This window comes from Podarcis vaucheri (genome assembly GCF_965113315.1).
Source record: "Podarcis vaucheri genome assembly, chromosome: 5".
NCBI lineage: Eukaryota > Metazoa > Chordata > Lepidosauria > Squamata > Lacertidae > Podarcis > Podarcis vaucheri.
In genome coordinates, this window is record NC_138763.1 from 5,769,913 (window position 1) to 5,797,661 (window position 27,749).

At 47.8% G+C, this 27,749-nt stretch overlaps 1 protein-coding gene across 1 annotated transcript; it reads left to right on the forward strand.

The window, feature by feature from the left end:
* CHRND (cholinergic receptor nicotinic delta subunit) lies at positions 1–26,767 on the forward strand. The gene is made up of 12 exons (XM_082224325.1): positions 1–106; positions 3,823–3,968; positions 5,290–5,334; positions 5,775–5,884; positions 6,923–7,078; positions 7,910–8,025; positions 12,284–12,484; positions 13,159–13,270; positions 14,110–14,224; positions 18,901–19,105; positions 23,693–23,811; positions 26,362–26,767. The coding sequence occupies exons 1-12, from the start codon at positions 61–63 to the stop codon at positions 26,542–26,544; spliced, it is 1,554 nt and encodes a 517-aa protein (XP_082080451.1). The 5' UTR covers positions 1–60; the 3' UTR covers positions 26,545–26,767.
* The last annotated feature ends 982 nt before the right edge of the window (positions 26,768–27,749 follow it).

Genomic DNA, 27,749 nt, shown 5'->3' on the forward strand with positions numbered 1-27,749 from the left:
GCTGAGGCATTTGGAGGGGGAGTTGGGCACAGAGACGGCACAGGCGACCCGGGTGCCAACATGGACAGGCGGACACTCGCTCTGCTCTGGGTTTTCATCCTCCCAGGTAAGGATGCAGCTGCCTGCCAGAGCCTGCAGACTTGGGCCTAGTGGGAGAAGCCACAGGAGGTCCGCCCAGAAAGAAGGTGGCTTCCAAATCTGGGAGACTTGGAGGTGGTTATGCAGAATGGTTCACTTCTAGTGAGGAGTCCTGGGGTTCAGGCTATTGGCATCAAGAGGAGGGAGAAGGAGGGATTTTTCTGCCCCTTCATGCTATCTATCTGTCTATCTATCATCTATCTATATCTATCTATCTATCTATCTATCTATCTATCTATCTATCTATCTAATCTGTCATCTGTCATCTGTCATCTGTCATCTGTCATCTGTCATCTGTCATCTGTCACCTGTCATCTGTCATCTATCATCTATCTATCTATCTATCTATCTATCTATCTATCTATCTATCTATCTATCATCTATCTATCTATCTCTATCTATCATCTATCTATCTATCTATCTATCTATCTATCTATCTATCTATCTATCTATCTATCATCTATCTATCTATCTATCTATCTATCTATCATCTATCTATCTATCTATCTATCTATTCATCTATCTATCATCTATCATCTATCATCTATATCATCTATCTATCATCTATCATCTATCTATCTATCTATCTATCTATCTATCTATCTATCTATCTATCTATCATCTATCTATCTATATTTCAAGTTTATACATTCCACTAATTTTACATTCATTTTGACATTTCAGAACTTCACTTGCTTCCCCCTCTTTCTGCGGTTCCTTAAATTTGTTTTTAACATCTGCTGCATATCTAAATGAACTTAATTTGCTCATTTATTCATCTTCTTTAATTATATACTCATGAAACTGCAGGTTATTACAATAACCCTGCCAATGTTTTTATCTGTTTATAATTTATCTGTAAATATTCAATAAACCATTTGCATTCTTTTGTTTAAAAAAATTGTTATCTTGATTTCTTATTCTTTCGGTAACTTTCGCCATTTCTACATATTCCATAAGTTTTTGTATCCATTCTTCCTTTACTGGGACTTTGGGGCAAGTAACATTCTTTGGGGCAAGTAACATTCTTGCCGCTGTGGTAGCATAGATGAATAAGTTTCTATACATTTTAGGTAGTTCTCTTCCTATAATTCCCAAATATCTTCATGTTTGTCAGGGTTACTTCCAGATCCTAGCTCACAGAGGATCACGCTAGCCAGCGATCGTTAAATAAAAGTCTTTATTGAGTTACAGTCTCCATTCTCGAGCTGCTGCGTGCAACCCTACGTCTTATGCTTAGATCGGCGAAGCTCCGTCTGAGTCTCCACCCCTTGCGCACCAACTTAATATCCTAGCCCTGCTCCACCTTTTCCGCCTGACAGTTCTCCTCTGGGTCCCTCTGCCCCCCTGGGTCTCTTCCTTCCGGGATTCTTCTGACGCTGACCCCCCTGACTCTCCTGTCTCCTTGCGCCGGGCTTTAGGACCTGGCTCCCTTTCCGGGCTGCCTACTGCGCCACCTTCCTGTGCATTTGAACTTGGCGCGCGCGCCCAACCTTCCACTTTCCGTCTAACCGTCACTTTGCTCCCCGATGAAGGTGTGGCCACTCCTGACTCGTGCCCTCCCTCCTGTTGCGAGCTGCCAGCGCTTGCTCCCTGGCGCTCTTCCTCTTTCCTACTCTCTGGCGGTGACGTTGGTCCTGATCTCCAACTGCTCCCCTCTGAGTCCCCTCTGGCTCTATCTTCCTGGGGTGTCCCCCTAGTCTCCCCCCTTGCCCTGGCCACTGGTGCTCCTTTTTGTGAATCTTCTGATTCACTGGAAAGACTCGGAGATCTCGGGTCGTCGTCATCACTCATCCTTTCTTCTGCCTCCTCCCCCTCGCTCTCTGTTTCCTCCCTTGCCCTCGCCTCTGCTCCTGAACCCCTGACAATGTTAAACCAGAACCCCCTGATTCTTGGCTTCCATGTAAAAAAATAAATAAGCTTCTAGCATTTATCGAAGCTGATGGATGAGGCAAAACATATAGGCACCATTCTTCTCATTTTCTATGTGAGAATTTTCACATTTTACTCCCCCAAACTTCTTGTGGATACTTATCTTTCATGCCTTCTTAGAGAAAGGCATATTCTTGAACCTGGAAACTTCTTACCAAATGGTGGAGATGGGGAAGGGTTTGGGCACTCTGCGTTTGCTCAGGGGAACTCTTTTCTTCTCATGTTTCATGCTCCAGCGTGGCTGTTCTGGTACAGAGAGCATTGAAAGAAAAGGGGGGTTGTTGTATTGCAGCTGCCTTGACTCAAAAGAGGGGCAGAACCAGAGGGATATTGCATCCAGGTTCAGCTGAAGGGTTAAACTGAGAGCCGATGTGATGTAATGGTTGGTGTGTCACACCAGGACCCAGGAGACAAGGGTTCGAATCCCCACTCGGCCAGAAAGCTCTGTGCGGTCTGTGTGTGTGGTTTGGGAGCTGCACAGTCAAGGAAAAAGCAATGCTGTCCAGGATTGTAAAGACTGTGGAGAGAATAATTGGGTGCACTCTTCCCACCTTGGATCAAATCTATGCTTCCAGGTGCCATAAGAAAGCTGCAGAGATAGTGCAGGATAGTGCGCACCCCAGAAATTATCTCTTTCAGCTTCTGTCTTCGGGAAGAAGGTACAGAGTTATAAAGGTACAGGACTAGCCGCCTGAGAAAGAGTTTCTATCCAAATGCGATTTTGATTTTAAACACAGTGTAAGGAGTCTCTATGGGTGTATATTGTATTTAAAAATGGGGTATCAGAGTTTTTAGGGGCCAAACCAGGCTGGGATAGCTGGGATAGTTGGTTTTTGGTTGTTGGTTTTTGAATGTCTTATGTAGATTTTTTCAATTTCGTTGTTCTGTATGGGACAATGACAATAAAGATTATCGTATTGCATTGTATTGTATTGTATTGTATTGTATTGTATTGTATTGTATTGTATTGTATTGTATCGTAGCTCACAGGGTGACACTGTCTCTCAGCCTATCCTACCTCAAAGGGCTGTTGTGAGGAACTCTTCCCACTGATGTCAGCCAGGCCCCGTCACTGCACTCTTTTCGGCACCTGCCAAAAACATTTTCACTTAGACAAGCCAACCCAGGTGGCATACTCTGGTCCATGGGGTCATGAAGAGTCGGACACAACTAAACAACAACACCCAGGTGTTCCGAAAGCTGGTGCGAGTTCTAATCTGTTTCTAGCCTACTGTTATTTTAGCAAGTAGATAAATAGGTACAACTCTGGTGGGAAGGTAAACGGCGTTTCCGTGCACTGCTCTGGTTTGCCAGAAGCGGCTTAGTCATGCTGGCCACATGACCCAGAAGCTGTACGCCGGCTCCCTCGGCCAATAAAGCGAGATGAGCGCCGCAACCCCAGAGTCAGCCACGACTGGACTGGTCAGGGGTCTCTTTACCTACCCTTTTAAATCCATTTGGGGGGAGGTATTGCCTTGTTGTTTTTATATTATGCATTTTTGTGTGTTTTTGTTGTATTTGTGTGTGTGTGTGTGTGTGTGTGTGTGTGTGTGTGTACCACCCTGAGTTCTACAGATGAAGGGTGGTATACACATTTTAATAAATAAAAAAATAAAAATAAATGTCTGAGCTTGCAGGAAGGCTGATGAGCTGGAGCAAGGCTCTGCCCCTTCTCTGGCCAGCTCCTGGGATGAACCACTGCAAAAGAGGGGTCTATCTGAGCTCCCCCTGCTTCTTTTCCCTTCCCTCCAGCAACCCTGGGCGTGAACATGGAGGAGAAGCTCATCAAGTACCTCTTTGAGGAGAACGGCTACAGCAGTAAACTGCGGCCCGTAGAATCCAAGGACGAAAGCGTCACCGTCTCCCTGGCGCTGACCCTCTCCAATCTCGTCTCCCTGGTGAGCTCACCTTCCGGGATCCGTCAGCAACTGCTCACCACTTGTTGTCTTACATTACGAGTGTAAGAGCCCCTCTGGATCAGCCCCAAAAAGGCCCATTTGGCCCAGCCTCCTGTTCCCCTACAGGGCCAACTGGATGCCTTTGGAAAGCCCATAGCCCCTCCCCACATCTTGCATTCGGAGGTTGAAGTGAAGGACATGAGGCAGGAGTTGGTAATGCAGGTGAGCTGTGCACAAGCAAGCTGCCAGCTAGCTCTGCTGAGGCTCTTTTTATTAGCACAATATGCAAAACCAGTCAGATACATTTTGGACTGTGCCCTTTACATCTTCCAATCACGTGGTCGTGGGGTGGTACAAAGTTATTTTGGCACCTGTTTCCACCGCGTCACTTTCCCCTTGAACAATGAATAACGAAGGAGACAAAGGTCACAGACAGGGCACGGCAGAAAGCTAAGAGAGCAAAAGTTAGATAGAGGGCATGATGTTCAGACAGCTGTGGCTTGTCTGCGGGCGGAAGTGTGCTCCACACCCGGCGGTCATTCCTTCAAGAGGTACACTGCTGCGGAACATGGATGCTCCATTTCACTGTTGTGGCTAGAAGCCATTGGTAGACCATTGGTAGATGAATTCATAAAGATGAATTCACAGTCAGAGACAGCGATGCGTCTGAATGCCAGTCGCTGGAAACCACAGGAGGTCTGTGCTTGGATCCTGCTTGTTCCCTCAGGCATCTGGCTGGCCAATGTGAGAACAGGATGCTGGACTGGAGAGACCATTGGCTTGATCCAGCAAGGTTCTTATTTTGTCCAAGCTCTGGTTTAAAACCATCTCAGGCAATGGCCATCACCGCAGGGCTACTGTATCTGTGTCCTGTGTTGCAGATCCTGTCCTGCTGGTTAGATCATATAATCCCCAAAGCCCGTTCCAATTTTACAATTGCAATCCCCATAAATTTATTGTGTGCATTCTGAAGAACCGTTGCCTTTCGTCTGGGGTAGATGGACCAACGGTTTGCTTTGGTGTGGTGCAATTTCCTGTCTTCCTGTTCCCCTCTCCTTCTCATTCTAATTGGAGCAGCCTAATTTCAAAGCCTCAGCATCCTCTGTGACAAAAGCAATGGTACCCAGAGCCGTCTTTGGCATATGCGGCGCCAGGGTGCAAAAACTGGCCGGCGCCCCCAATTTTTTTTGGGGGGGGGCAGGCCAAAGTTGTTGAGCCTTTTTTAGGGGGGCAGCTCAGAGTTGTTGAACTTTTTTTGGGGGGCACGCAACACTCTCCCATGCCGCTGGGATTGATCCTCCCTTATTGTGTGTTGTTGCAGAAAGAGGCCGACGAAACTCTCACCAGCAATGTCTGGATTGAGCATGTGAGTAGCAGAATGTCCCTGCCAGCTCCTCCAACCCAAATCAAAGCCTGGTCATTGAGGTTTGTGTGTGTGTGTGTGTTGGTTCTCAAACTTAATCCGTTCCGGAAGTCCATTCCAAAACCAATGCGTTCCAAAACCAAGGTGCACTTTCCCATACAAAGTATGGGACACTGGCCGCTTGTGGCCTATGGGCCTTAGGTTGCGGACCCCTGACCAAGATGTTTGAGAAGCAAGGTACTACTGTGTATCTTCATTACTTCCAGCTGAGCTAATATGCTCATTTGAACTCCTGATTCGTGGCGCATTAGGCTTCTGTTTTGAGGGTGTAACTTCATTGTTGATCTCACGCTGTTTGCTGCCGTGAATTTTCTCTATCTCTCTTAACGTTGGCATTATAGAATTTTTTTTGCAGGCAATTAAAATAAAGTAAATCCCCGCAGGGGTGGATGGACTACCGGCTGAAATGGAATGAGACAGAATTTGGCGGCATCAGTGTGCTCCGCCTGCGACCAGACATGCTGTGGCTGCCTCAGATTGTCCTGGAGAACAAGTGAGCACCAGCTAAGTCGCCCTTAGGGTTGCCAAATCAGTGGGACCACCATGCTCCTCTGCTTTCTGAGGCAGCTGGCTCTGCAGAACCTTAGCGGGCAATGTCTCCCTCCAGGCTGGTTCTTTCCTACATGGGCTGCAGGGCAAGGGTGGCATGTAGTGTGTTGGCACCAGAGGCAAAATGGGAAGTGCTGCCCGGCCCTACCGTTGCCGCACAATCTCCACGGTCAAAAGCAACGCCGTTTTCCAGCGAGATCACGCCGAAATCTCACGATATCTTGAACACCCCACGAGATCTTGCAAGATTTGTGGAATGCTCCCCCTAGGGAGATTCAGCTTGTGCCATCGTTATACGCTCTTAGGTGGCATCCAGGCCTTTGATTAATAATAATAATAACAGCAATGATTTTGTTATTTCTACCCTGCCCGTCTGACTGGGTTGCTGCAGCCACTCTGGGCTGCTTCCAACATATATAAAAACATAATAAAACATGACACATTAAAAAGCTTCCCTATACAAGGCTGCCTTGCATAGCGATTAACATCTGATGCCCTTTTAAATGTGTTTGTGAGAGCGGGTGGTCGGAATGGGTGGGATATTCATTTGTCTTTGTTTTGATTATGCATTTTTATATTAGTATTTTTATGCTGCGGATCTCCCTGAGATCTACGGATGAAGGGGGCGGTATACAGATTTAAGAAGTAATAATAATCGTCCTGGAAATTGGCACCAAAGCAACTTCTCCATTGGTGTGAGGGGTTACCCATGGGGGGAAAAACACCTCAGGGACTTCCACCAACTGAGATGGCAGCTTCACTTCGCCTCCTGGGTGGGCCAGGTCTGGTTTCAGGGGGAGGACAGAGGCCACGGTTCCACGTGGAGAGCAGAAACGCCTGCGTGGACGGGAGGATCGCCTTAGCTTGGCGCAGGATCCCGCCCAGTGTCTCTGCATCCTCCCTGCTTCCTGGACGCCTGCCTTGCCGCAGCAGGCAGGAAGCAGATGCCCTTCTCAGCCCACGGCTCCCTCTCCCTTTGCAGCAACGACGGGACCTTTGAGGCCACCTACGACGCCAACATCCTCCTCTCCTCGGACGGCAGCGTCTACTGGCTGCCGCCCGCCATCTTCCGCAGCGCCTGCCCCATCAACGTCAACTACTTCCCCTTCGACTGGCAGAACTGCACCTTGAAGTTCACGTGAGGAACCTCCAGCCCCCTTGCTGGGCTTCTTCAGCGTGTGTGGTTGGGTGGTTGGGTCCCTAGAAACTGCCACATGGCTCATTCAGTAGAGTGCGAGACTCTTCGCCTCAGGGTCGTGGGTTCGAGCCCAGCACTGGGAGCAAGATTCCTGCACGGCAGGGGGTTGGACTACATGACCCCCGGGGTACACCTTCCAACTCTACAGTTTTATAATTCTATTATTCTGATTCACACATTTTTTGGCAAAGCATTTCCCCTCGTATGATGCATTTTCAGATGGTAATATACGTATTGCTATGCTCGCTTTACCCTGTCAAGTGCACACTCTCTCTGTTTTGGTACACATTGATCACAGAATTGGTTCCCTTTAATACAGGCACGTCCAACTCCCCAGAGACTGTGATCTACTCCCAGTATAAAAGAATCTGGCAGTGATCTACCCATTGTCATTGGAGGGAGGAGGAGCATGGGGGGTGGTTAGATTGCCCAGAGTTGTTGAGCTTTTTTATTTTTATTTTTTTAGGAGACCCTGCAATCTACCAGGATCAGCCAGGGATCTACTGGTAGATTGCAATCTACTGGTTGGACATCCCTGCTCTAATTCAACCCCTTGTATTGCAGGAGTCACAGCTATTGAGGTCTGGGGGGTCGCTGGGCCTGAGGTTCCTATGTGTGTGTGTGTGTGGGGGGGTGTTTTTAAAGGCTTCAAACAGACCGTCCATTGGTTTTATGAAGTTTGCTTGGTGGGGCAGAGACAGTTCAAAGGCATCCGTGGAACCTTCTGCCACAGGATTCTCTGCTAACTGGCTTTCCGCCTGCCTTTCCCAGCTCTCTGATGTACAGTGCCAACGAGATCAACCTGGAACTAATGTCGAAGGTAGACGAAGAGACCAATAAGTCGTACGTGGTGCAGTGGATCACCATTGACCCGGAAGGATTCACCGGTAAGTGGGGGGGAGGGGGGAATGTCCTCCTATTGGGGGGGTTAGCTGTGGTGGGAGGAGGTCTCCCAAAGTTGTAGGGCAGAAAACCATCGTCCTCAATGGCTGGGGGAAGATTATCCACCCCATGGGCTGCATTCCGATCTGGGCAACATGCCAAAGGCCACGTGTGGGCAGTGGGCGGGGCTAGAGGTAAACTGGGCGGAGCAATGAGTGCAATTTTCACTTTTGTACACCTGCAGAGCCGGATTTATGTATAAGCTAAAAAAGCTATAGCTTAGGGCCCCGTACTCTTGGGGGTCCCCAAAAAATTTAAAGGAAAAAAAGGTGGATGTACATTTCCACAAGATAAAAAACAAATAAAATAAAACCTACATACAGCAACAGTGTTTTGTGTTGTGTTGGCTCCTATGATGTAAGTCATGGGCCCTGCCTGCTAGCCTGCTCCCTAAAATATCACTGGTTTGCTCATTTCTATATATAGGGTGCCTACATTCTGCATGGACTGGTGGCATGGCAACATGTAGCATGCAGCTGCAGACTGCAGGGCAGCACACTTGAACGTAGGTCAAGCTGTTGTACCTGTTGTGTAATATTAAAGAGTGCTTGTAGATTGATGATCAGGCAGCATAGACTAAGGGTATGAATCTTATGCCTACTGATTGATTTCATGTAATACATAATTTATTTATTTTGATCCCATTATGGCTTTAGGTACCTATTAGGTCCATAAATTACAGCGGGTGCTTGGGTTGTAAACGTGATCCATGCAGGAGGCACGTTCGCAATCCACAGCACCGCCTCTGTGCACGCGCGGGTTGCCATTCAGCACTTCTGTGCATTTGCAAGCACCAAAACCCAGAAATAACTTGTTCTGGTGCTTCTGGGTTCAGCGCGGTGTGCAACCCGAAATCGCGCAACCTGAAGCGTCAGTAACCCAAGGTATGACTGTATATTCAACACAAAAAAGCGACAGTTTGTTGTTGACAAAGGACAGCTGGACATATAAAGGGCTCATCCAACCTAAATCAGGCCTTGTACAGTAGGCTAGTTTCAACACACCAACATACCTTTCTCTCCTCCAGGCAGGCATTGTCAGGGTTCAAGGACACGTCTCATTCAGGGAGAAGCACCCAAGATGGGCATGAAGGCGGGCCAGGAGAGGGAATGGCAAGGGAGAAGGGTGTGGCATGGGTAAAGTTTCAGGGGCCAGAAAGAGTGGCTTGGAGGGCCTGAGGTTAGACCTTTCGGTTAGAGAATCCTGGGACCTGTAGTTTACCCTCTCACGGAGAATAATAATAATAATAATAATAATAATAATAATAATAATAATAATAATAATTTACCGTATTTTTCGCTCTATAACACGCACCAGACCATAACACACACATAGTTTTTAGAGGAGGAAAACAAGAAAAAAAATATTCTAAACGAAATAGTGGATATATGATTTTTGTGGTTCATGCTGTGGCCACAGACATGTGATCTGACAGTGAGTTTGGAGTAGCCCAATGCAAAAATCCTGAGGATCCATGTGGATCCATGCTTTGTAACCACAGAGGAGGGAAGGAAAAGGAACCATGGATCCTCTGCTCACGACTGCAGCAGATCCCCCCCGCCACCCGCAGGCATTCGCTCCATAACACACACAGATATTTCCCCTTACTTTCTAGGAGGAAAAAAGTGAGTGTTATGGTGCAAAAAATACGGTATTTATACCCTGCCCTTTCTGGGTCAAAAACCGGGCTCAGGGCGGCTAACAACCAATTTAAAACACTTAATTGTAAAAGCAGCATAACATACAGTATAAAAACATTATTAATAATAAAATTCAAAGTTCAGAAATCAATTTAGGGGAAATCCATCTAATAAACACTAGATAGTCACCAGGGCTAGATGGCTGAATTAGTCCTACTTGGGCCAGCGAGGAGGCCAGGGGACTCTGTGGGGTCCCAGAGCAGGTAATCTTCATAAAAAGGGACGGGGAGGGAAGGAAGGGGAATAAAAGATCAGGCTGAATTCAAATTAATGGCCAGGCGGAATAGGCTCTGTCTTACAGGCACGGTGAAAGGAGGTTTAATCCTGCAGGGCCCTATTCTCATGGGACAGAGCATTCCACCAGGTCGGAGCCATCACTGAAAAGGCCCTGGTGGAGGATAGTCTGGCTTCCTTAGGGCCTGGGACCTCTAAATTATGGTTATTCATGGACCTTAAGGTCCTCTGCAGGGCATACCAGGAGAGGCGGTCCCCTAAACACGAGGGCCCTAAGCCACAATGTGGCAGCACCCTTAATGAAACTACATCTCCCAGCATTCTCTGGGAGAATGCCAAATGTCCACCCTGCCTGCCTCCCTCCTGGTTCATGGGCCTTGCGCGTCTGTCCCCCTCTCCTTGTATGCTCACGACACCCCTGTTAAGAGCTCGGGTGTAATTTTACTTATCAGCGCTCAAGGGAGTCCCTGTGCAGAGTTTCAAGTCAATAAAGCATTAAGACATCACTTTGCAACCACGGCCCATCAATACAAAATAATAATTCCTTGCGTTTATGTGGAACTTGCAGAGCGTTCAAAGCGCTTTCTCACAATTATCTTGTGATCCTCACAGCATCTCCATTTGGCAGATCCAGTAATAACACAGTAATTCACCCTCTTTCGGATCCAATTCGCTGCGTGCCGTCGCTTTGTGTAGCTGGTGGGGGGCAGGGGGAGAAGGGATGGGATGGAGTGGCTGGAGTCCTCAGCAGACGTGCTGCAGCTTTTTTGTTGCAGGACTCCCATCTGCTAACCTCATTGCAGATGAAGGCAGAGTCAATAACCCCTCAAAAATCAACAGTAGAGAAGAGATGGTTTGATCTTCCTGCTCTGTTCATGTTTGCACTGGCTCGGCCTCTCCTGCCTTGAAAATGTCCCCTTGAGCATATGCATAAAGAGATTATTGTGGACTCTTGGAAATGTAAATTGAATATTCAGCCACTCATTATTGAGGGGAAGTGCGCGGAACAGGTCTCGGTGTTTCGATTTCTGGGAATGGAGTTGAGAGATGACCTAACCTGGGGAGAAAACACTAAAGACCTGATGAAGAGAGCACAGCAGAGGTTATATTTTCTGAAAATCCTCCGGAAAAATAATCTCTCAAAGGACCTGTTGATGGCATTTTACCATTGCACTGTTGAGAGTGTATTAACTTATGGTCTGTGTGTGTGTGGTTTGGGAGCTGCACGGTCAGGAGAAAAACAATGCTGTCCAGGGTTGTAAAGACTGCGGAGAGAATAATTGGGTGCACTCTTCTCACCTTGGATCAAATCTATGCTTCCAGGTGTCATAAGAAAGCTGCAGAGATAGCGCAAGATAGTGCGCACCCCGGAAATGATCTCTTTCAGCTTCTGCCTTCTGGAAGAGGGTACAGGGTTATAAAGACCAGGACTAGCCGCCAGAGAAACTGTTTCTATCCAAATGCAATTTTGGTTTTAAACGCAGTGTAAGGTAGTCTCTATGGGAGCATATTGTATTTAATTATGGGGTATCAGAGTTTTTAGGGGGCTAACCCAGCTGGGATAGCAGGCTTGTTGGCTTTGAATGTCTGGTGCAGATTTTTTCAATTTCGTTGTTCTGTATGGAACAATGACAATAAAGATTATCTTATCGTATCACACATTACTCTGGATGTCAGGACTGGACGCCTGCCCTCACATCCATTCTGAACAGAGGAGCTTCTCTCTGTGGCTGTGTGGCACTGGCTGATGTAGGTACCTTTTTTCACTGGTGGTGGAGATGCCTGTCTCTTTTCCCTAATCTTTTAGATGTGGCGGCCATTGTGTATTATGCTTCGCCTCAACAGCAGTCATATTGTGCCCCTCTACATTTCGACAGCAGCCATATTGTGACTGGCGCCCCCCTGGCACTTTCTCCAGATTCCAAAATGAGCCCGCTGGCGCAAAAAGAGATTGAGGAGAAAGGAGTAGAGAGGTTTTGTCCTTCTTACTTACAGCCTTGTACATAGCAGGGAGACGCACAACCAGACACACAGAGGGAAGACTTCCTCAGAACCACGCAGCCAACCAGAGCAGTAGAGATTGTGCCACTCCGACTGGCTGCTAAGCAACACCGCCATCTCCATCATGGCTCGTTGACTTTAACGTTAACAGAATTAAACTTTAAGTTGCAAACCGAATTAACGCTGCTGCCGTACTTCCACTGGCTAGGAGCCCTCTCCATTCTGGGTTCCTGTGAACTACGGCATACTCTCTCTCTCCCCTATCCAGAGAATGGCGAATGGGAGATCATTCACAGGCCGGCCCGCAAAAACACTGACCCGTGCGCCCCTCGCGACAGCAACAAGCACCAGGACATCACCTTTTACCTCATCATCAAGCGCAAGCCGCTTTTCTACATCATCAACATCGTCACCCCCTGCATACTCATCGCCTTCATGATCATCCTGATTTTCTACCTGCCTGCTGACTGTGAGCAAAATCTAACCTTCGAGTCCAACCCTGTATGCAGCCACCCCAGACAGGGATCGAACCTGTAACCTTGGCATTATCAGCACACTACTCTAACCAACTGAGCTATCCCTACTGAAGCATGTGCTAATGAGGATGGGATGTGTAGCACCAGTTCCGGGCTCAATTTGAAGTTCCGGTTTGATCTATAGAGAATTATGTGGCTCAGGACCCCAATGCCCCCAGAATTGCCTCTTGAACTGACCCAGATCCTGCAATCATCGTCTGAGTTTCTCCTCTGTCTTCCTCCTCCATGGGAGGCCCAGAGGGTGGCGATATTCTAGAAGGGCCTTTTTAGAGGTGGCTCCCTGTTTGTGGAATACTTTCCCCAGGGAGCCACACCTGGCACTGTCTTTCTCTATCTGCAGGTGCCAGGCAACTTATTCTTTATTTTTACCTTCACCCAACCTTTTGACCCTTAATTTGAAGGCTCTCGGGTATTTGGAGCCTCTTTTAGTGGGGTGGGTTCCACAAGGCCTGTCTTCTACCTGCACAGGTGTGCTTTGAGTTTTCATTGCTCCTGTTTGTTGCAGTTGATTTCAGCGCTCATACTATTTGTGTGAGTCTCTAAGTCTTGCTTCCTAGAGGAAAGTGGCTAATAAACTCCCTTCTGCTCCTCCTTTCGTGCCTTCCAGGTGGGGAGAAGGTGACCCTGGCCATCTCCATCCTGCTGGCTCAGTCTGTCTTCTTGCTGCTGATCTCCCAGCGCCTCCCAGCCACCTCCTTAGCCATCCCTCTCATTGGCAAGTAAGTCTTGCTCTGCCTGGAACACTATCTTGGAGGACTAGGCTATCAAGGTCTAACAGCCGTGATGGCTACGCTCTCCCTCTTGAATCTCCTGATCTTGCAGCTAGCCTTTCCTTGTGTTCTCAGCCTGCTTGTCCCTTTGTGATCCTTATCATTTTGCATTCTCCCCCTTCCTTGTTCGTTCAGATTATTTCCGTCGTTCAGTATGAATTGTGCAGCTGCCTGGAAGGCTCTTGAATGGGGCAGCAGCTGTGCAGGGCGCCATCATTTGAAAACATAAATATTGCGTCAGGAAGGCTGCACAGAGGAAGAATGGTGGGAGCTACCCCCTCCCCTTGATCCTGAATCTTCCCAGGAGCAGGAGGACAGTATAGATTTGGAACAGTGGTTTGCAGAGGGGCATAGTTCCGACGGCAGAAGCTGGGAAATACTGGATGGGGAACAGCTAGAATAAGAACAACTGGGAGAGAGAGGGTTAACAGATTCACAGTCTTTGGGTAGCATTCCTCCACCGCCCTCCCCAAGGTCGAGAAGAGCTCAGAAAGTCTCAGAACAGAAAGCACAGAACGTACAAGCTCAGATTACAAGACGTAGGAGTGACGTAGATTTATAGGGACGGAGTGGGGAGTAACCTTTAATTGGGAGCACCGCCATTTCTAGGGAGACGTGTTCTTTTGTCTCCACTGGTGATTATTAAAGAATCTAACTGGTAAGATATTCCTTCCCTTTGATCTTATTATTCACTGCCATGAGCGAGGAAGGTGATTCCCCGAAGCCTGACATATTGGCCCCTGTTTCTTTCAAATGCACCTTCTGCCTCTCCCCCCTTCCCTGGGCAGGTACCTGCTTTTTGTCATGCTGCTTGTGACTGCCGTGGGGGTAGCCATCGTCACAGAGCTCAACATCCATTTCCGCACTCCCAGCACCCACATCCTGACCGACTGGACCAAAGAGGTGAGCTGCGAAGGCCGGGTAACAGGGAGGGGGGGGGAGATGTGTAAATCCCACATACCATGCGCCCAGGAAATACCACCAGCGTGGCAGTGTAGCATAGTGGTTGGTGTGTCAGAGTAGGACCTCTTGGAGACCGGGGTTCAAATCCCCATTGTTGTTTAGTCGTTTAGTCGTGCCCGACTCTTCGTGACCCCCTGGACCAGAGCATGCCAGGCACTTCTGTCTTCCACTGCCTCCTGCAGTCTGCTCAAACTCATGCTGGTAGCCTCGAGAACACTATCCAACCATCTCGTCCTCTGTCGTCCCCTTCTCCTTGTGCCCTCCATCTTTCCCAACATCAGGGTCTTTTCCAGGGAGTCTTCTCATGAGGTGGACAAAGTACTGGAGCCTCAGCTTCAGGATCTGTCCTTCCAGTGAGCACTCAGGGCTGATTTCCTTCAGAATGGAGAGGTTTGATCTTCTTGCACTCCATGGGACTCTCAAGAGTCTCCTCCAGCACCATAATTCAAAAGCATCAATTCTTCGGCAATCAGCCTTCTTTATGGTCCAGCTCTCACTTCCATACATAACTACTGGGAAAACCATAGCTTTTACTATACGGACCTTTGTTGGCAAGGTGATGTCTCTACTTTTTAAGATGCTGTCTAAGTTTGTCATTGCTTTTCTCCCAAGAAGCAGGCGTCTTTTAATTTCGTGGCTGCTGTCACCATCTGCACTGATCATGGAGCCCAAGAAAGTAAAACCTCTCACTGCCTCCATTTCTTCCCCTTCTATTTGCCAGGAGGTGATGGGACCAGTTGCCATGATCTTTGTTTTTTTGATGTTGAGCTTCAGACCATATTTTGCGCTCTCCTCTTTCACCCTCATTAAAAGGTTCTTTAATTCCTCCTCACTTTCTGCCATCAAGGTTGTGTCATCTGCATATCTGAGGTTGTTGATATTTCTTCCGGCGATCTTAATTCCGGCTTGGGATTCATCCAGCCCAGCCTTTTGCATGATGAATTCTGCATATAAGTTAAATAAGCACGGAGGCAATATACAGCCTTGTCGTACTCCTTTCCCAATTTTGAACCAATCAGTTGTTCCATATCCAGTTCTAACTGTAGCTTCTTGCCCCACATAGAGATTTTTCAGGAGACAGATGAGGTGATCAGGCACTCCCATTTCTTTAAGAACTTGCCATAGTTTGCTGTGGTCAACACAGTCAAAGGCTTTTGCATAGTCAATGAAGCAGAAGTAGATGTCTTTCTGGAACTCTCTAGCTTTCTCCATAATCCAGCGCATGTTTGCAATTTGGTCTCTCGTTCCTCTGCCTCTTCTAAATCCAGCTTGCACGTCTGGGAGTTCTCGGTCCACATACTGCTTGAGCCTTCCTTGTAGAATTTTAAGCATAACCTTGCTAGCGTGTAAAATGAGTGCAATTGTGCGGTAGTTGGAGCATTCTTTAGCACTGCCCTTCTTTGGGATTGGGATGTAGAGTGATCTTCTCCAATCCTCTGGCCACTGCTAAGTTTTCCAAACTTGCTGGCATATTGAGTGTAGCACCTTAATGGCATCATCTTTTAAAGTTTTAAATAGTTCAGCTGGAATACTATCACTTCCACTGACCTTGTTATTTGCAGTGCTTTCTAAGGCCCATTTGACTTCACTCTCCAGGATGTCTGGCTCAAGGTCAGCAACCGCACTACCTGGGGTGTACGAGACATCCATATCTTTCTGGTATAATTTCTCTGTGTATTCTTGCCACCTCTTCTTGATGTCTTCTGCTTCTGTTAGGTCCTTACCACTTTTGTCCTTTATTATGGTAATCTTTGTACAAAATGTTCCTTTCATATCTCCAATTTTCTTGAACAGATCTCTGGTTCTTCCCATTCTGTTGTTTTCCTCTATTTCTTTGCATTGTTTGTTTAAGAAGGCCTTCTTGTCTCTCCTTGTTATTTTTTGGAAATCTGCATTCAATTTCCTGTATCTTTCACTGTCTCCCTCGCATTTTGCTTGCCTTCTCCCCCCCGCTATTTGTAAGGCCTCATTGGACAGCCACTTTGCTTTCTTGCATTTCCTTTTCATTGGCATGGTTTTCGTTGCTGCCTCCTGTATAATGTTGCGAGCCTCCACCCATATTCCAAATTCCCACTGGGCCGCAAAGCTGCCTTATACCCAGTCAGACCATCTATTGCCTACAGTGAATGGCAGCAGCTCTCTGGGTCTGAGCAGGAATAATAATAATAATAATAATAATAATAATAATAATAATATATTACTTATACCCTGCCCATTTGACTGGGCCTCCCCAGCCACTCTGGGCGGCTCCCAACAGAATATTAAAAACACGATAAAACATTAAAAACTTCCCTAAACAGGGCTGCCTTCAGATGTCTTCTAAAAGTCAGATGGTTGTTTATTTCCTTGACATCTGATGGGAGGGTGTTCTACAGGGCGGGCGCCACCACCGAGAAGGCCCTCTGCCTGGTTTCCTGTAACCACTTCTCGTAGGGAGGGAACCACCAGAAGGCCCTCGGAGCTGAACCTCAGTGGTGAACCTCAGAACTATGGGGGTGGAGATGCTCCTTCAGGTATACTGGACCGAGGCCGTTTAGGGCTTTCAAGGTCAGCACCAACACTTTGAATTGTGCTCAGAAACGTACTGGGAGCCAATGTAGGTCTTTCAAGACCAGTGTTATGTGGTCTTGGCGGCTGCTCCCAGTCACCAGTCTAGCTGCCACATTCTGAATTAGTTGCAGTTTCTGGGTCACCTTCAAAGGTAGCCCCACGTAGAGCACATTGCAGTAGTCCAAGCGGGAGATAACCAGAGCATGCACCACTCTGGCGAGACAGTCCGCAGGCAGATAGGGTCTCAGCCGGAGTACCAGATGGGGCTGGTAAACAGCTGCCCTGAAGTCTGATCCTAGTGCTACATGGAGTTGTCAGGAATTGAACCCAGGACCTTCTGCATGCCAAGCAAACGCTCTACCATCTGAGCTATGGCCTGTCCCCAAGGACTAATCACTTCCACAAGGAGGCTTCCAAGACCCTGTGTGGGTTAAAGGCCAGTTTTTAGACCTCAAGGCACAGCAGCAACATACCTTCCAAGCACCCCTATTTTAATTCCCAGAATTACAGAATCATAGAATCATAGAGTTGGAATAGACCACAAGGGCCATCGAGTCCAACCCCCTGCCAAGCAGGAAACACCATCAGAGCACTCCTGACATATGGTTGTCAAGCCTCTGCTTAAAGACCTCCAAAGGAGGAGACGCCACCACACTCCTTGGCAGCAAATTCCACTGTCAAACAGCTCTTACTGTCAGGAAGTTCTTCCTAATGTTTAGGTGGAATCTTCTTTCTTGTAGTTTGGATCCATTGCTCCGTGTCCACTTCTCTGGAGCAGCAGAAAACAACCTTTCTCCCTCCTCTCTGTGACATCCTTTTCTATATTTGAACATGGCTATCATATCACCCCTTAACCTCCTCTTCTCCAGGCTAAACATGCCCAGCTCCCTTAGCCGTTCCTCATAAGGCATCGTTTCCAGGCCTTTGACCATTTTGGTTGCCCTCCTCTGGACACGTTCCAGTTTGTCAGTGTCCTTCTTGAACTGTGGTGCCCAGAACTGGACACAGTACTCCAGGTGAGGTCTGACCAGAGCAGAATACAGTGCCACTATTACTTCCCTTGATCTAGATGCTATACTCCTATTGATGCAGCCCAGAACTGCATTGGCTTTTTTAGCTGCCGCGTCACACTGTTGGCTCATGTCAAGTTTGTGCTCAACCAAGACTCCTAGATCCTTTTCACATGTACTGCTCTCCGCCCTGGCTTCTGATTTGATCCTAGAAAGTCCCAGGGATGAGCTGGTGCTTGCAGCCAGCACTGGTTCTTGCATTGGTGCTGTGTTTTCGCTGTGTTTTGCGGCACCCAAAGATGGACATCCCAATTTTACGTGCCCCGATTTTCTTCAGGGGAATGTTGGAGGGGATGCAGACATGGGATATTCCTCCCAACTGTTATAAGAAAAAACTGCTCCTTTTCCCTTATCCAAGAGCCCACATAGAGTCCTTAAGTGGGTCCCTTATCAGTGGGAGATAACAGAGGCCAAACAGAGAATATTGAGAAGCAAAGCAGTTAGTAAGCCTGATCTTTATTAAACTGTTGCAACAGGGTCCTCACTCACCACACGCAGGAGGGAGGAGAGAACCCTGAACAATGGCATGCAAGCCCTTATATAGACTTTTGGAATTGCCCACCCTGTAGCCCAAGACCACCCCCCAAAACATCATACATACATCACAGAAGGAGGTGGTCTACAGCAGAGATCCTGCCTGCCAGGATACCTGATAGTGGTCACTGATTGCTTTACCTGGGCAGCCTGGCCATTCTTTTGTGATGGTTAATATTTAGTCCCTGAGTCCAGGTCACAGACTCACTCTATTCATACACAGATGTGCCCTTAAAACAGGATTCGTAAGCAAAAAGACTATGGGAAGGCAGAAGAATATTTGAGAGAGTCAAAATGGCTTCAGGATTGCTCTCCTGTACTGTTTCAGACACGTGGTTTATATACTTATGCGTGTCTTTGCCTTGGACATTTATGAACATTTAAATTATATTTGAGTGCTTAGAATTCTTATGACGCTACCTCCCCCAACCTTTCTGCTTCCCTGTCTCCCCAATGCTGCAGTTTTTCCTGGAGACCCTCCCTCGCCTCCTTCGCATGTCCAAACCGGCCGAGAGTGAGCCCGAACACAGGCTGGTGATCCGGCGATGCAGCTCTGTGGGCTACATTGCCAAGGCGGAGGAGTACTTCACCGTGAAGTCCCGCAGTGAGCTGATGTTCGAGAAGCAGTCGGAGAGGCACGGCTTGGCTAGCCGCATCACCCCTGCCAGTGAGCTTGCGGGGGGCAGAGGGTGGCCGCTGCTCCCAGGGGGCCAGAAGAGGGTCACCATCTCAGAGGGCTTGGAGAGAAGACGAGGCAGAACTTACGGAGGGCAGGGCAGGCGCATGAGAACATGAGCCCTGATGGCACAGACCCAAGGGACCACATGCTCTTCTCAACAGTTTTCTGGGGGCCATACAGTGGTACCTCTGGTTGCGAACGGGATCCGTTCCGGAGCCCCGTTCTCAACTTGAGCAGAACGCAACCCGCATCTGTGCGTCTGTGGGTCACGATTTGCTGCTTCTGCGCATGCTCGTGATGTCATTTTGAGTGTCTGTGCATGCGCGAGTGGCGAAACCAGGAAGTAACCCTTTCCTGTACTTCCGGGTCGCCACGGGACACAACCTGAAAAGATTTAACCTGAAGCGTCTTTAACCCGAGGTATGACTGTATTTTATTTTGTTCCATCTCATTTTTAATTTGTATACCGCCTTTCTATATTACTATGCACAAGGCAGTCTGCAAAGCTGAAGAAACAGCAAAATAGACAGATCACCCATCTAATAACAACCTGATCCAATGCACAAAAGTCATAATGAAAACATAACTTTGAAATGAACAACCTATATCGAACAAAGCAATATTCAACCATCCATTAGAATATAATAGAATTAAATATCAGCAGATGATAATTAAACAGTTTACACTTAACAATTATGATAAAGAACTACAAAACTATAATCAATAAAAATAATGTCAAGTCACAGTGCATAAAATACCACAAAACCTGTAAAACCAGGTAAAAGGGTCAAATTGAGAAACAAGGAGGCACAAGTTATAAAATTATTATTTTTTAATATCCCTGGTGGGCAGGGCCAGAGGCAAAAGTGGGTTTTACGGTTGCAAAGGAGGCTGGTTTCTATGCCCACTCACACGCCCCTCTCTGCCCTCAGTCCACGCAGGTAAGAGGCATGGTCAGAGTTCTAGGACATAGTCCAGCCAGGCAAAAACACTCCAGCAGAGGGTGAAGGGGTGTGTGGCCTGGGGAGACTCCCAAGGGCAGAGGTAATAATAATAATAATAATAATAATAATAATAATAATAATAATAATAATAATAATAATAATTTATTTATACCCCGTCCATCTGGCTGGGCTTCCCCAGCCACTCTGGGCAGCTTTCAACAGAATATTAAAAATACAATAAATCATCGAAGATTAAAAGCTTCCCAAAACAGGGCTGCCTTCAGACGTCTTCTAAAAGTCAGGTGGTTGTTTATTTCCTTGACATCTGATGGGAGGGCTTTCTATAGGGCAGGCGCCACCACCGAAAAGGCCCTCTGCCTGGTTCCCTGTAACCTCACTTTTTGCAGCAAGGGAACTGCCAGAAGGCCCTCGGCACTTGGCCACAGTGTCCAGGCAGAACAATGGGGGTGGAGACGCTCCTTCAGGTCTACTGGGCTGAGGCCATTTAGGGCTTTAAAGGCCAGCACCAACACTTTGAATTGTGCTCAGAAACATACTGGGAGCCAATGTAGGTCTCCACCACTGAATCTCAGTGGAACCTCCTTTGGTTACTTTTTATGAGAACTGGAACGAGCCTGAGGGAGGCTTCTGCACCAGGATGTAATGATCCTTAAAAAAAGTCTTAACCAACCTACATAAAATATGCATTATAATTACACATCAGGTCAGATGTGAAAAGCAAGGAAAGTTTAGAAAGAATTATAAACTGACACACACGTGTGTGTCCAGTCAGTAGAACCTCCGCTCTGGTTCACCGTGGCTCAAATTCAAACTGAATTTTTATCTAACACCAGAGCACCATCTCCAAAACACGCTGGCTGCCAGGAAATTTGAATATTGTTTTTATAGACTGTAAATTTAGCTGGTGGATGTAAACGCTTCGGTTGTAAATTTTTTATGCCTGCCTTGCACTGCTGTTGTGGGCTGTGCTTTTTATTCTTGCTGTTATCAGAACAGCAGCTTAGAAATATTGTTCATAAATAGATAAATGCTTGAAAGCCCGGGAACTGACGATGCGCTAATCTGCATTTGTGAACACTGCAGGCTTGTTGCAATGGGAAGGGGGGGGACAGGAGAGCCGGAGCCCCTTTTCTGCAGCCCCCACTTCTTAGCGAAGGGACCTCTGTGATCACACACACCCATCTGCTTGCAAATTGTGGAATATTTATTCCAAAAACGTTATGCAGCCAACTCAGTGGCAACAATTCGCATGGCGAGTAATTTATAAGTTAAATACTGCAGAGGGAACACAGAAATCTTGCAAATCAGTGGCAAACCAGACTGCGGCGCCTTCAAAACACCCTCAGCCGCCCCTGGGCAGATTAGAGCCCCTGTAAGCAGAGAAGCAGAGGTGGCCCTTCCCATCTTGCCGCCTGAGGCAAAACGGGAAGGCGCTGCCCTGTGTGCAAGACGTATTTTTCGCTCCATAAGACGTGCCTGACCATAAGACGCAGGAAGTTTTTAGAGCAGGAAAACAAGAAAAAAATATTCTGAACTAAACAGTGGATGTATGATTTTTGTGGTTCATGCTGTGGCCACACACATGTGATCTGATGGTGAATTTGGGTGACCCAATGCAAAAATCCTGAGGATCCATGTGGATCTGTGCTTTGTAACCACGTTTTTGCGCCATTGTGGCCCCAGGAAACAGTGGATGCGTGATTTTTTTGGTGCAGGCTGTAGCCATGGACATGCTATGTGATCTGATGGTGAATTTGGGGTGACCCAATGCAAAAATCCTGAGGATCCATGGGCTTTTACCTCCCCACTCCCAGGCAGCCTCCTCTAGGTCCCTTATCTCTCTTCTGATCCCACCGATCAGCTTCTTCCTTTCAATACTCCCTTCCCTCTTGTTTGCCTTAGTGTCAGTTTTTTGCTCCTCCTTTTCTCCTAATTTCTCTCCTTGTTGCTTTAGTCTTCCTGTCCCCCCCCCCTTGCAAGTTTGCTGTCTTTACCTCCCCCCTCCCAGGCAGCCCCCTTTATCTCTAGCGTCCCTTATCTCTCTCCCCAATCGGCAAACGATCAGCAGCTTTGTTTCAACACCTGCTTCCCTCTTTCAAAAAAAAAAAGTATGATCTGCTTTTTGCCCCTGGACAGTTCGGCTCCAGGGACCACACATTCGCTCCATAAGATGCACAGACATTTCCCCTTACTTTTTAGGGGGGGTGCATCTTATGGAGCGAAAAATACGGTACATACACTCTTGACACCCCCACTGAAGCCTCACTTTCTAGGGTCCGAAGAAGGCAGCTGAGGACTGTCCTCTGTGAAGTGGACTGAATGGCCACCCAAGTCTCGCTGTGGCCCAGGTTTGGTTCCAGTGGGTGGCCAGGAGAGGCCTCTCTCGGGCTGGCAAGGGGCCCTGCACCCCAGCAGCAGCTCCAAAGATCAGAGAGGATATTCTCGACGCATTGCAGGGGGTTGGACTAGATGACCACGGGGGGCCTTCCAACTCTACAGTTCTAGGATTCCATGAAGCCCCTTTTCGATTATGAGTCCACTGAGGTCATCTTGATTACGGATGGATGAATCTGTCAGCTGTGCTTAATATGCACATTTCTGCAAAGAAGTTTTCCCTAATAAAATGTGCTTTTGCTTCCCCAAAATGCAGAATGCCGCGGTGAGGCTCCTTACGGGGTCCTTGCCGAGGGATCACATTCATCCAGTGCTTTACCAACTGCACTGGCTCCCAGTGGAGTACAGGGTCAGGTGTAAGGTGCTGGTTTTGACCTTTCAAGCCCTATGCGGCCTAGGACCCATGTACCTATGGGACTGCCTCTCCTGGTATGCCCCGTGGAGGACCTTAAGGTCCACAAATGACAACATTTTGGAGGTCCCAGGTCGCAAGGAGGTTAGATTGGTCTCAACTAGGGCCAGGGCCTTTTCAGTACTAGCCCCAACTTGGTGGAACGCTCTGTCACAAGAGACCAGGGCCTTGTGGGACTTGACATCTTTCCGCAGGGCCTGCAAGACAGAGCTGTTCTGCCTGGCCTTTGGTTTGGACTCTGACCCTTATGTTTCACTCCCCTTATGGTCTTGATCTATCGGATACTCTTAAAATGAGGCTGCATTTTAAATTGTATTTTAACCTGTATTTTAAATTGGTTCCCCCCCCCCATTATGTTTTTACTGTGATTTTATTGGTGTTAGCCGCCCTGAGCCTGGCTCTGGCCGGGGAGGGTGGGGTGGGTATAAATAATTTATTATTATTATTATTATTATTATTATTATTATTATTATTATTATTATATTTGATACTGACTTTATATGCAGCCAACACATTTTTGTGCCCATTGCTTGGCTGGAGAACTGCACTGTGAAGGATGGCTGTACGTTTCAGTTCAGGTTCCCCCAGAAACCGCAAATTGGGTAGCTTCGCCCTGAAGTGCAAGCTGAACTGAATTCCTCCTTCCACCCATCGTAGCCCAGTTTGCTTGATCCGGGATCTGGGACCCAAATTCTGTGCTGCCCTCTCGGTGGCTGCCTTCACCCTGTGAGGAAACCCCCCACCCCACCCCACCCGTTTCCTGGACGTAACCTGCTCACCCCTTCTCTCCTCTCTGTCTGCTAGGGCCAAACCCCCACGGGGTGGAGGGCACACAGGAACAGCTCTACAATGAGATCAAGCCGGCCATCACGGGAGCCAACTTCATCGTGAAGCACACGCGAGACAAGAATGACTACAATGAGGTGGGCTTGGCAGAAGCATCATGGCTCTTCTCTGGTTTACCTTTGGTTCCTCTGAGCCCACAGCTCCTTGCTAGTGCCTTAGATTACAAAGGATTCCTCCTCAACAATCATCGATGCCCCGTCCGCACTACACATTTAAAGCAGTATCATTCCACTTTAAACGGTCCTGGTTTTCCCCAAAGAATCCTGGGATCTGTAGTTTATTGTTCGGTGCTGAGAGTTGTTAGGGGACCCCTGCTGCCCTCATGGAGCTACAGTTCCCAGGGGGGTTTAATAATAATAATAATAATAATAATAATAATAATAATAATAATAATAATAATATATTATTTATACTCTGCCCATCTGGCCGGGCCTCCCCAGCCACTCTGGGCGGCTTCCAACAAAATATTTAAAAAACCCTCTTCCCAGGGAACTCTGGGAATTCGATGCTCTGCTGGATTTTAACCCTTGCTGGATCCAGGAGATTAGGAGGGACTGAGGCTAAATCTCTGCCAAACATACAACCATTTTTAATGATGTTAAATAATCTTAAATAGCAATTATTATTTTAGAGCGGCCTTGTACCAAGTCAAATCATTATTCCATGTAGCTCAGAGCTGTGCGGCACTGACTGGCAGCTGCTCTCGAGGGTTCCAGGCAAGGGCTATGGAATGGCTCTCCTAGAAGGGGCCACTGGGGAGGAACTTTGGACCTTGTACGTGCCAAGCCTGTACCTGCAATTTTGCAATACGGCAGGCTCGCAACTTGCAACGCATTTAACTGCGGGGTTGCAGCTTTACACATCTGGCAGCTGGTCAGCCAAAACCACACAAATTAAGCGCATGCAAGGCGGAGGCTTAGAAGCTCTTTTCCTGCCACAGAAATGACTTCTAAGCTTTCCACGTTGCTTCCCGGGCTCTGGGAAGGTCTGTTTGCCTCTAGGAGGCTCTCTGCCTTCTGGTTTCGTGGGAGCAAAGCCTGCCTGGCATGCCAGCTTTGAGAAATTAAGGATGGCCACACAGGGGCAGTTCCGGGGTTGCTATGTGTTAAGTCGTGGGCGAACATATCAGATGACACAGCGATTCTTCAAACAGCTCTTGTTTATTCCAAGGCCAGAACAGAACTGAACTGAAGAGCTCAGTCAGCCTGCTTATGTAGAGCTCCAGAACACGTAACTGTAGCAACTTTCTAAAACTATCCAATCACTGAACGTCACTTTCGATCCTTCATTTGCATAACTATCTACATTATCCCCCTGCTGGCCCAGGGTGAGAACTTCAGTACATAACACTATGACTTCCTGACAGTAAGAGCTGTTTGACAGTGGAATTTGCTGCCAAGGAGTGTGGTGGAGTCTCCTTCTTTGGAGGTCTTTAAGCAGAGGCTTGACAACCATATGTCAGGAGTGCTCTGATGGTGTTTCCTGCTTGGCAGGGGGTTGGACTCGATGGCCCTTGTGGTCTCTTCCAACTCTATGATTCTATGATTCTATGACTATGAGCCGTCTTGGCTTTCCACATGTGCTGGTCCAGGTCTGGTCCAGAATCCAAAGGTTCCGCTGGGAGTCAGTCCGACAGGGCCAAGGTAGGACACAAGGCAGGAAACCAGGCAAGGACAGGCACAGGATCACAGGCAAGTTCTAGCAAACAGCAATCTTGCTCCCACAACCTGGGGCGGGGTCCGACAGCCTTTTATCTTTGTCGGGGTAACGGCCGGTCCTGATCCCCCAGTGACCCACCTCCCTGTTTCACCCAAAGGCGAGCACTCCTCCTGCGAGTACTCAGGTCTCTCCTTCTCTCAGACCTCAGTCTCTGCAGCTCGGGAGACGTCAGGGGGGTTACTAGACCCAGAGGCCGCCTCAGCCTCCCCTGACCCAACTGGTAGTGGAGCAGCTGTAAGTGATGGCCCAGCTGGAGGCCACGAGGTCATCCCCGCATCTGGAGCCAGGGCAGGCTCAGGCCCCGGACTCGGCCCAGCTGGTGCTTGTTGCAGGGGAACCTGTGCAGACTGGGACTTTTCAGGATCAGGCCCCAGACTTGGTTCAGGGGTTGCCTGAGGCAAAGGATCCAGTGCGGACTGAGTCTCCTCTGGTTCCGAGCCCGAGCCCGAGTCCCAGGCTATCACACCACACAATCGCCACCCTCTGCCAAAATGTAACCTCTCCTCAAGTTGGGAGCCTACTGTATCCCAGCTGAGCCCTGCCCTCCCTTTGCATCCTTCATCTCTGGCTGCTCACACCAACCGAGTGATAGGACCAGCCTTTGGCTCATGTGCCGTGGAGGCTGGATGGTAATCTGTCATGGATGCTTTAGTTGAGAGGGGGTTGGACTAGATGACCCTCGGTTTCTCTTCCTGCTCTACAATCCTGCCCAGCTGTCAAGAGTGCATGCTTGGATACCCTCACTTTCTGTGTCAGGCTGTGGTGCAGAATGTACTGTATGCATCGACCGGGAAATGGGAAGGTTTGTGTATGCTTGAGTTGGCCCTTGACCTCTGTACATGGGTTGGGGGGAGGAGAGAGAATTTGTGGCTTTTGGGCCCTTCCGAACCTTGCGATTTCATTGGCAGGAGATAGACAACTGGAACAGCATTGCCCGCACGGTGGACCGCCTTTGCTTCTTCCTGGTCATGCCCGTTCTGAGCCTCGGCACCTTGTGGATCTTCCTGAACGGGTCCTACAACCACCCTCCCCCCTTGCCCTTCGAAGGGGATCCCTACGACTACAATGAAGTGAACAAGAATTACATCTAGAGCTGGAGGGGACCCTTGACCCCCCATCTCCCCAGATTCAGAGGGCTGCACCAGGCCCTTGACTCCATTTGAGAGCCGGTCTTCTTCCCTTCCTCTGGGAAGGGAACGCAGCCCGTACTAACTCACACTCGCCTCCCAAGCCAGCTGGCGTGTTGCATTCTCTTAAATTGTTTCTGCTTTTCTGCCTTGTCCCTTGCGGTGCAATAAAAGCTGTGTGTCCCAAGCGCTGGCTCCGAAACTACAGGGAGAACATGTTCAGGCAGAAGAGTCCTGGATAGCAAGGGGGAAAGGTTGACGTAACTTTTCTTAGGCAATGTGTCTCTGTGTGAGGAAAACCACCCTCACTGCGTTCCACACAAAATTTTGTATCTCTTTCCATCACTGGTAAATTCTTGCATGTGACAGAGAAATATTATAAGCTGCCTTATGTCAAGTCAGATACCCTTAGCCCATCTAACCTAATATTGTCTGAACTATGGAAAAGCCAGCCATGCAAAGCTCCTATTGGGCAATGCCTGTGCCGTCACCAACACTACTTCCTGATGCAGTTTTTCAACATTCTGCAGTCCAATACAGACTTACCTGGGAGTTAAGGTGTTTCCAGATTAGGGATGGACAAATCTGAACGTGTCAGTTTCTCTTTTATCCAATCTTAGATTCAGTTCCCCACATATCAGTTTGCTTTTTTTCAAAAGAGTCCTTATGAAAAATTTTCAGCGTTTAGTGTGCATTTATCCAACATATACTCAGTTTTGTATGCAGTTTTGACTAATATAGACATTTTCCAATGCATTTTCAGTAATAAACTGCATTTTAAATTTTATTTTCGCAAATATATGCCTTTTTAATGCATGCTTTCCTCTGTTTTATCAATTTCTGTGCACATTATTGGTCGGAATGCTACATTGCAAAATTTAGAGAAGTACAAAGCTTAAAGGATGGCTGTGTTTCAGTTTGCGTATCGTACCAGGAGGTGCAAATTAGGTAGGTCCACATTAGAATGCAAACTGAACTGAATTTATCCCCCATCCCTCTTCCAGACATGAAGCTCATTTTGCAAATGGGTCATTCAGATCTGATATTTATTCTGTGTGCGCATTTGGCAGGTGAGCTTCCACACATTCCTGCTGGGGGTTTTAAGGTAATATTGTTCCTGTTACATCACTTGCCATCCATATCAGGGGGAGGGCTTGATGGAATGTATA

What these genes read in the sequence shown, in the direction of transcription:
- CHRND (XM_082224325.1), top strand. Translation starts at nt 61, where the DNA reads ATGGACAGGCGGACACTCGCTCTGCTCTGGGTTTTCATCCTCCCAG. An exon ending in CAGATTGTCCTGGAGAACAA is followed by an intron (nt 5,885 to 6,922) that starts GTGAGCACCAGC and finishes CTCCCTTTGCAG; the next exon opens with CAACGACGGGACCTTTGAGG. An exon ending in AACTGCACCTTGAAGTTCAC is followed by an intron (nt 7,079 to 7,909) that starts GTGAGGAACCTC and finishes TGCCTTTCCCAG; the next exon opens with CTCTCTGATGTACAGTGCCA.